We start from the raw sequence: 9,769 nt of genomic DNA on the forward strand, positions 1-9,769 counted from the left end.
CAGTAAGTCGTTATCAAGAACAACAAAAACACTGCAAGACAAAAAATACGAACAGTCGTCGTACAAGAGAAAACTCGACAAAAATATTCACAAAGAACTAAAAATTGCCGTATTTGCTTGTATAGTAACCCGTGGGTTACCATTTTTCAAACCGATCCAAACCATGAATTACTATTTAAGACAGGTTACTAATCCAGCATGGATTGCCATTTTTGAAATGTCTGCTATCATGGTTTAAGTTGAGGTAAAGAGCTATACAAGTATTATAAGAACACAACTCTTCACGCATGCAAAAATTATTAAGTTACTGTAACCCCTATTCAGTTACTGGTATGGTTTATTCAGTGTTTTTATCATAGACAACCGAACTGTCCTTATCGTCATGTTCATTGCCTTCATCTTCCTTTGCCAGATTGTTCCTTCAATATTTTTTGTGTTGCCTTTGATCTCTGACATTCAAGGCATGGGTTACTAATCGAGCACGGGCTACTATTTTTTCAAATGATCAAGTTCACGGGTTACTATTGTAGCAGGGTTACTAATAATTATTGAACATGAGTTACTACTCAAGGAAATAAGGTACTATCAACGGTTGAAAGCCTAACTTTTATGCATACAATCATGTAGTTAAATGTTATAAACGGCATAGGAAAACGAAAGTTAGAGAACTCACGCTAGCAATTGCAGTGATAACATCAACCCAGCAGAGAAGCTATAAGCAGTATGTATAGTGAGTACAGCTTTTGTTCCTTTTACGTAATCAAGTATTAGTGCGTTACCTAGACAAAGCGATTTTAGCACGGCATTTTTAGAGAAGCAAGATAGAATACATTTGAAACGAACAGAAATGCAATATAATAGTCAAACAATTAAAGATCAGTAAAGTCAGGTCAGTCTTCAATGCAAACAATGCCGGCAAATTGGTTGATATAATATTGGTGGAATTCCACTTCAAACCCATCGTGTTTATAAACGTTGTTGTAAGAATTGGTTAATGCTGAGAATCACGAAATCTCAAAATATTAAAGCAACTTGCCTCCCGACTCAGCACCGGTCCAGTTACATTGACCTGCACACACTCTATTACCCAACTTAGAAATACATCTTGAAATATACGCTTTCTTCATTAGTAGACGCCCAGTAATGGCCAACAGAACAATCGTATCTCCTTGATTTATCAAATGCGGTAAACAATGAAATTGCGTAACAAACTGATTTGTCGTACGTAGATTCTCTAAATACTTCACATGCCTCAGTTTTCAACATCCAATTCGTATCTACTCTGTAAAAATAACTCTGTAGTCCTTGTCGCCACTCGGAGTAACTAAAGCTGTGTATCCACACCTCTAGGTAGAGAGAAAATTTGGGTTGTCGCAAAAATACTTTCTTCGCTATGTTGAGCGATGCATTTGTACCCACCAACGTTGAAAGGTCTGGATCAGGAAGAACCAGCGTTCCATTTTTAAACACAGATAAACTTTACTTTATTCAGCTTTAACGCATCTTTGGTTTCTGTCTTATAATAATGTCTTATCGACCAATGCGTGTTGACTGGTGGAGCAAGTGCCGCAATTACTGGGCAAGAAAGCTATATTTTATCATTTATACTACTGAAAGTCAAATTTCAGTGGTGGAAGTTGCACAAATTGCAACTACGATAATTCTTCAACAATGTACAAATAATAGTGTGTAATTCAAACTTTTCTTAAAAAACCTACTCTTAACAATTTAATTTTTTTGACGCTTTGCCACAAACGATTGACCGCATGGCAACGATAAATGCCAATGGAAAATTCATTCATGTTCTTGATTTGTAAGATTTCTAATTCGGTGCTTGTCAACCATTGGTTCGGTAGACGTCCAATGAGAGTGGACTGATTGCTGCACACCTCAATTCTAATAATAATTCTCCTTGTGATCCAACAGCAACGACAAGCAAAATAGGACTGGTGATACGAACAGTAGCTGCAGCCAACATAACGGTGATATAACACGTACGGTTTATCCGTGCTTTTACGAGCCCTTCAATACAGTTTTAGCGTACATGCACGTATGCAAGTTTTGGTTATGTCTATACGAATGCAAGCTCTGAAATTGCAAGGCAATTTGTCTTTACCGGATGTATTTGTGTACTGTACAGCCTACAGGCTGGATACTTTCTGGAATTAATAAGTAAGCTCGAAATACAAGCGCGAGATCTTTATAAGATAAAGAGAGAGTTACACAGAAAACATTGCAGTATGGTCACACCTACAACTGTAAGTGACACGTCGTCTGTCAGTTTCTCTTCTGTCTCTTTTCAACAAAACTCACACCCATACTCACTTCTTGCTTAACAATAAAATTTATCGATTGGTAGTACAAGAAGTTTGCTTCAGCGCATGCATTGGTAACTGTTGACTTCCACGCATGCGTGCTGTGCTGTTTGAGTCTGTCGGATGGTGGATGGCAGGATGTAAAATGAAGTACGTTGTGGCCTTTGTGATTTTGTTCGTGCTTATGATACTAGAAGTCGGGACGCTTCTTCAGCTCCAGAAGGTCAGTGAGACGCTTAGGACACTCGAAGCTGAGGTCGACAAATTTGTATATTTTGAATAATATATAAATAATAACAGATAGTGGCGACGGCAGAAATAGGGATTCTAAGATATCGTTTGTCTACCATTTACTGTAAAATATCCTCTGTTAGATCGTTGGAAAATTTGCATAACAATAGACAACCGCGAGGGCGTGTCTTGGGCGTGTTTATGTCATTCATAGCTTTTTGACACTGCTGATCTGCTCCAGGTACGTTATATACCGCTACAAATACACACGAAATAGTCTTAAGTGCTAGTTAGATGTCATTATAGAGTGCAAATATTGACAACCAATGTTCTGTACAAGAAATAACATGCTAATTTGTTGCAGGGACTTCTTACAGGTTTGCTGTCTTCCTGGAGTGATGGAACAATGTGGCAGACTTTAGTGTTGTTGTTTATACAGGTGGCAAGCAGAAGACTACAGTCAGTGGTCTAAAACTTGTGAAGAAACGAAAACACGTCGGGTGTTTGCCAAGGTACATCACCTAATAGTACAGTCTTTAGAGAGGTAGATATAAATATGTGTGCACGTGAGGACTCGTCCAAACTCATGGAAGGCATTCCATGTGTTGCTGAGTGTGCCAACTATCGATGGATCACATACTCGTATTTAGAGTGCAGTGCTGTGTGTGGTCAAAGTTTCCAATCAAGGTTGTATGTAAGAAACGGATGGCCCCATCAGGAACAATCGTCGCATATGCGCACTGTATATTGTTGCTAAAATAGGTTTCAAACCTGCAACTAGACATGGCTGTAACAGTTACTGTGAATACAGTGCTGGCCCATGGAGTGTTTGCAGTGTGACTTGTGGCTATGGAAAAATGACAAGAGAAGTTGTAGCCTAAAAGGAATTTAGACAGCAAACAGCAGACAGTGGGCAACTCCTATTGTGATAGTAACTTCGCTATTACGTTTCACCATTCTGCTACTAGGAGATGTTATCTTAAAGCTTGCTGTAAGACCTTAGATCGTTACGTTTGTAATGAATAGGTAAATAGTTTGTACAGGTAACTGACAGTAAAAATTTTAATTTTCTAGTTTTTTTATAATGTGTGATGCTTGATTAAGTGGATCGAAACTACAATCTGTACTGAAACATGCTTGAAGACAAGGAGAGTGTATTGCTGTTGTCATTTGCCTGATGGTTCAACAACAGAAGTACCTGATACTAAACTGTGTGTTGATAATGCTCCAGTATTGCTTGTTAGTAGAGGATTTCGTCAAGTTGAAATAGCATACACTTGGGACGTAGGATAGTGGAGACGTTATCATGCTGTTTGTGTTCCAGGGATTAAATGACGAATTGTGTTCTGTCGCGGAAAGGATGGCAGTATTGTCCATAGTTATTTGTGTGTGGGTTAACAGCCTAGTACAGATGCGAGTTGCCTTCGAAAATATTGTTGGGCAACTGGTGATTGTAGTATCACTTTTGGATGTGGCCAGCAGACAAGGACTGTTACCTGTGTTCAGATTCTTGACGGTGGTATCCAACTGACTACCACCAATAGTCATTGTCGAAATGATATACTGTTACGTATTCTTGGTAGGCACGCTGAGACTCAAGAGTGCGAAAGAAGTTATTACGAATGGATGGTTCAACCATGGATGTTGTGTCCATCACGCTGCGAACTTGGCGTTGAAGAACGAGATGTAGCTTGTATTAGAACAGGATGTAATAGAAAAGATTCATGTTGAAGACAGTGAATGTCATGGTGTACCAGGGTTTATTCGGGAAACCGAACACTGCTCGAGAATGTCATTCATCGTGTGAATACGATCTTGGAACATGGAGCCGATGTTCTCGTACTTGTGGTCCAGGACTTCGATTTCGCGTGTTTAGTTGTGTAAAAATTTTGCATCTTGGGAGGAAAGCACCACAAACTCTGAGTGACTGCGATGCTGACACAACAGTTCCGTCTCCTCGTCCACCACCATCAAACGAGACTTGTACTAGAGGTCCTTGCAGACGTCATAGAGGAGTACAGTAGACCACAATACACATGTGTTTACTCCAAAACTCTCAAACTCAACTACGCATGCGTCCCATGTCACATTCTTCTAGACTCGACCCAGTCTCAATGACGAGGGCGGAGAGAGACTGGGTCGAGTCTTATATTTTCCCTACAAGGTTACGATGGCGGTCCTCTTCTTCCGAATGATCAGAAGTTCTGCTGAGATCAATTTTGTAGCGCATAGTCCACGACAGGAAATATATCACCGTCATATTCTGCCGAGCTACGATGTTCTTTTCGTGTTGCCTAGAGAGAGTGGTCGCAGCCGGCGCCTTGCAAGGCGATTCAGTTTGACGGCCAACGGTACAGCGTTTTAATATGTTGAGGTAAATGTCTTTACTGCGGACTCCGTAAGCCTCCCTCGCCCCATATAATTTCTGCCTTAATATTTATCAGAAACTACGTACTGCCGCAATCTCTGACTTGCCAATTTCTTTGACAGGCCTTTCTTCAGTGCGGTGTTAAACAGTCAGACTAGATATCTTAATTCCGGTTCACAGTACGACGCTGGCACAGCGTTGTGCGAGAGTCCTGGACGCTGAAAAGGAGCTCACACTAGCGTCAGCAAAAACGTTGGCGCTAGACCATTACAGTATTGTGTCTGACGAGCGTCCATCGCACTGACAACATAATGCGACAGTGGTCTGGCGCTTCAAAGTAACCACGTGTGTACAATGCTTTTGCGACAGACATGGACGACGATGTTTTGCTTTTTTGCGCTGCTGCGCCGTAGTCTCGATCAAGCGTTTTTTCATGCTTATGTCCTTGTAGTCCTTTCACTAAAATTTCCAAACGCAGGGAAAACCGCGCTCACTCGATGAAAACTTTTATCGAAGCATCAATGATCAATGCCATATGAACAAATAGATTATCCCGGATACGTCCATTGACTGACTTTCGATTGGTTGAAACGGAGCACGCGATGTCACCGGACGCAAGGTCACTTCCGGCTAGGACGCTCGATTAGAACTTTTCTTTATTCCAGCGTCGTGGACGCTCGCCTAGCGTCGTGCGAGCGTCGGGAACGCTGAAATCTTCACAGTGTGACGCTGACGCTCGCACGACCCTCTTGCCAGCGTCGTACTGTGAACCGGTCTTAACTTTGTGTTCCTGGGGACGCTAGATGCCCTTCTTCAGAGGTCATTCAAATAGTCGAAGATATCGTCTCACCAGCAGAAAAATCGTTCAAAAACGAAAGGTGCATGTGAATGCCAATATTCACCACTTGGTAAATGCTCCTAGTTGTACTTGGATATTTTGATACTTTCACGCTCTTTGGCAGTCATTGTAGGCTATAAGTTTCAGGTAGGCTTTATTCCAAGAGTGGGCAAATGAAATGTCTAGCTCTAGTGATGTACCATTCTCAGCGTCAAAATTAGACGTACACGTATACATTCATGCAGCTAAAAATAGACACTCTTAACTTAACTTGATTAACTTAACGTTTCAGTTAAATTTTGACTCATTTTTAGATGTGTGCATTTAAAACGTATTAGACAGTTTTCTGATGCAAGAATCAGTGTATTCTATTATAATTGTGTTTGTATATGCACTTTGTCCTTTTCTTGAAAGAAATCGGCTTTACACGCGTACGTTGTAGTGGCGGATCGATGCAGGGGCTCTCTCATGGTACACTGGACATCCCAGCCGACCAAGAGAAACTGCAATTCGTATCCATTCTCAATGATGGCGCCAGTACCAAAAGAACAGGCTAACACCAGACACTGAGAGCCGTATAGAAAGACTATAACGTACACCAGAGCCGTCAACCTGACTAACCTCTAAAGCAATTAGGCCCTGCGGTTCCTCAGCGCTCTGCATACCGCAGCTTTCGAAGTCCATGTGACATTTAACGGATGTGCTTGGCAATTTAATATAATCCCTTTGAGAACCGCCACTTAAGTTGAGACACTCCCAAAATGTCTCCCCCTGTCAGACAATGCTTCCTACCAATCTAGAATATCTATACTTGCCATATACGCGAGCCACGTATAGTAAAATCTATCCAATACCGTACAAAGCAACTGTCGTTTTACGAAACCGAAAGTTCGCAAAGACTCTGTAGTCTTAAAGAACAGTAACTGTAGAGTTATTACGTATATGGGACACATATCGCTCGTGGCTGTATACGCAGTGTTACATATATAGCTAGATTACCGCATGCAGAAAGGTCGCAGGTCACTAAAAGTCTACAGCGATTAACTTAATTTAGCGTTAGAAGTTGTATATATATATATATATATATATATATATATATATATATATATATATATATATATATTATGGAATTCTAAATTTTCCTGAAATTCTTAGAAGTGAATGTTGAAAACAAATAAAAATATTTAGGATGATAGACAAGATATTGGTTTTGGTGCATGAATAAATTAGTTTAGACAGGTGATGTAATTGTTTTCCTGTTTAGTACAGTATTTGGCAATTGCATAAAATATTTCTGTCGAATAAGTACAAAACAAGGCTAATAAATAACTAGCATTAATTTTCTTACTTTGAACATCCTATAATTTTTGTAAACTTTAAGTTTAAGTAGACGTCGCTTGCAATTGTTTACACGATTACAAGTAATTAGTGATTGCACATGAGTATCAGGGAAGGTGAGATGAATGCGACAACGTGTTCTTTGTTTCAGACATCGGTAACTTGTAGTCGTCTCAATTGCTTAGTTGTGACAGTTTCATCTTATTAGAACAACTAGTTTGTCACTTGATCTCCAATCGACCATAATGAAAAAGAGTAGACACACCTCTTTTGCTGACCAAGTTGATATAGAACACAATTACTACTACAAAGCCTCTGAAGATAGTAAGACACGAAGATCTAATAGATTAATATCTACTTAGCAAAGTGATTACATAACGTCTTTTTTGTATATCTAGTTCTAACAAGTACTCTTTTCCATGGGGTTGTTTGGATGTTACTTTCAATAGGAATTATTGGCAACATATTGGTTGTTATGTGGAGACTTGCTCCGAAAAGAGATCAGAGAACGTCACCACTGTCAATTCTCATCATCATACTAGCAGTTTCAGACTTCGTGTATTGTGTTCACTTGCTTCTTTTGGAAATTTTGATAGCTAAATTTCATCTAGATCAAAAAAAGAATGGGGAACGGAGCTCTTCTCCTTACGTTTGCTTTGTAAGTGGATGTTTGTCTCTGTTGTCTTGCTGCACAGCTCAATGGACAACATTCAATATTGCTGTTTACTCGTTTCAAACATTAAGCGAATGGTGTTCTCGTTGTTGCTGTTCACTACTTCGCAAGCGAAATTTGCTCATTGCAATCACATGCCAAGTTCTAGTCCCCGTTCTCTTCATTTTATGTCAGTACTTTCTAAATTTAACATCTGCATTCCCGCAGCAACCACCTGACATATATGCAAATAATACCATCTACTCTAATTTCTCAAGAAGTGTTCTAATTTCTCTCATTTTCGAACAATGTGCTTGGGCACAGTCAAATGGCATTGGGTATTGCGACAATATGACAGAGTCAGTCAACTATAACCTAAGCTACCATGAGAATGACTGTTCATTACTTTACGATGGTTCAATTGGAACAGTCATAGCGTTATTTAACACTGTTCTAACCTTAGCATGTGGTATTTTGTATATGTTGTTGTGTCTAAAAATTCGTAACGCAGCTTCTCAAGTAAACGTAACAGAAAGATCTGACATAAACAAACTCCAATGGCGTTTGAGTGTAATTGTCCTTCTAAACACTTTATGTTGGATTCCTGTAACTGCACTACATTGGATTGGACTTTTCTATTATCCTTGGAGAAACGATTTGACTGCCACAAATATTCTGCTCATATCAATCAGTCCAGCTGCTAATCCTCTCATCTACACTTTTACAGAAAAGAACTTTTTACATTCAATTCGGAAATATTGGAGACTAATGAACTGCGACATATCTCTGAGACGAAACAATTCCAACTACAATGACGATCACATTACAGGAGTTGAACGTTGCAGTTGTATTCCATGTGTGAGATGTGTTCACCGCGATGAAGATTATTGGAATACTGAAAATACTTCCGTCTGGATTTCTGAACAGAGCAGACTTCTACCATCTGTTAATGATTCAAGAGAAGCTACCTAACGCATTCCTATCTAGACTGTCAAATGGAGCAGTCGTTGCAACAGATTGTGACATCGTATTGTATGCAAGCCTTGCCGATTAGTTAGACTGTCTGCATGCGCAGTAAGTCGCGTTTTCGAACACAAGCGAAACTAATTGATTATTGTATTTTATGTGTATGTGTGATGCTTGACCACTGCTTTTGCGAATCTAGTTTTCGTCTATTTCTCAATGAATACAGTCAACGTGGTGTTACGATTACACTTGAAATGTATGATGAAGTTAGAGCATATGGCATGTCAACTTGGTCATTAACTGGTTGTCTCATTTCATACATCTTCTCATATCTCATGACCTCTGAGGCTCATCATCTCATCAGGATTGTCTCGTATCTCAATAAGCTGTAGTGTCAACGAGCCTGATGAATATACTGGCAATATTGATATGATCATAACATTAAAATATTACTAGTTGCCATATCATTGATTAATTGGTATTGCAAATGTGTTACTTTTATGCAATTTTAACAAAACTAAAGAAAATTAAAGACATGTAATATATCTCAAGCTGATATTGAAAAATATGTAATAGTGTAATTCTAAGCATGCGACTTACTTTACTGCTAGCAAATTAAATAATAATTATATAGTCAAACTGCGTCGCTAAATAACGTGAGATCTATGTATACCTGTTACAATCTACTTAGTCAAAATTCTAATGGCTACAGCTAGCTTAATTCATTGCTGGTGCCACTTACACCATGCCAATACAAACTGATTAGATCAAATGCTCCTTTCTCAAAACGTGTACGCAACTTATCAGGATTATAAATTTGATTCTAAAAGGTTGTCTGTCATAAAGTATTGCCATTTGAGCACAGCACGTCACGTGATCTCGAGAAATAGATTGTTCAAAGAGACTGATGCACAATAGAAATTGGCTACGTTACAAATCTGTCTCAATATCGAATCCTGAAGCAGATCGACTGGAGTTCCAGATGCTGTACGAAACCAACTCAAAGTTAATCTCAGATCTGCTAAAGAGTTGTATTTTATTGCTAAATTAAAGTCAGCTAT

The 9,769-nt window shown here is 39.2% G+C and overlaps 1 protein-coding gene across 2 annotated transcripts; it reads left to right on the top strand.

Annotated features, from left to right (window-relative positions):
- Positions 1-2,448: 2,448 nt before the first annotated feature.
- Positions 2,449-8,939, top strand: LOC134193204 (uncharacterized). Of its 2 annotated transcripts, none has more exons than XM_062662026.1 (5): positions 2,449-2,538; positions 2,911-2,923; positions 2,986-3,058; positions 7,242-7,414; positions 7,489-8,939. In XM_062662026.1, the coding sequence occupies exons 4-5, from the start codon at positions 7,336-7,338 to the stop codon at positions 8,712-8,714; spliced, it is 1,305 nt and encodes a 434-aa protein (XP_062518010.1). In that variant the 5' UTR covers positions 2,449-2,538; positions 2,911-2,923; positions 2,986-3,058; positions 7,242-7,335; the 3' UTR covers positions 8,715-8,939. The 2 variants fall into 2 exon arrangements, with proteins under 2 accessions (XP_062518010.1, XP_062518001.1); XM_062662017.1 differs by having other exon boundaries at positions 2,455-2,538; positions 7,299-7,414.
- The last annotated feature ends 830 nt before the right edge of the window (positions 8,940-9,769 follow it).

The sequence above is a fragment of the Corticium candelabrum genome, chromosome 1, assembly GCF_963422355.1.
Source record: "Corticium candelabrum chromosome 1, ooCorCand1.1, whole genome shotgun sequence".
In the NCBI taxonomy this organism is placed as follows: domain Eukaryota; kingdom Metazoa; phylum Porifera; class Homoscleromorpha; order Homosclerophorida; family Plakinidae; genus Corticium; species Corticium candelabrum.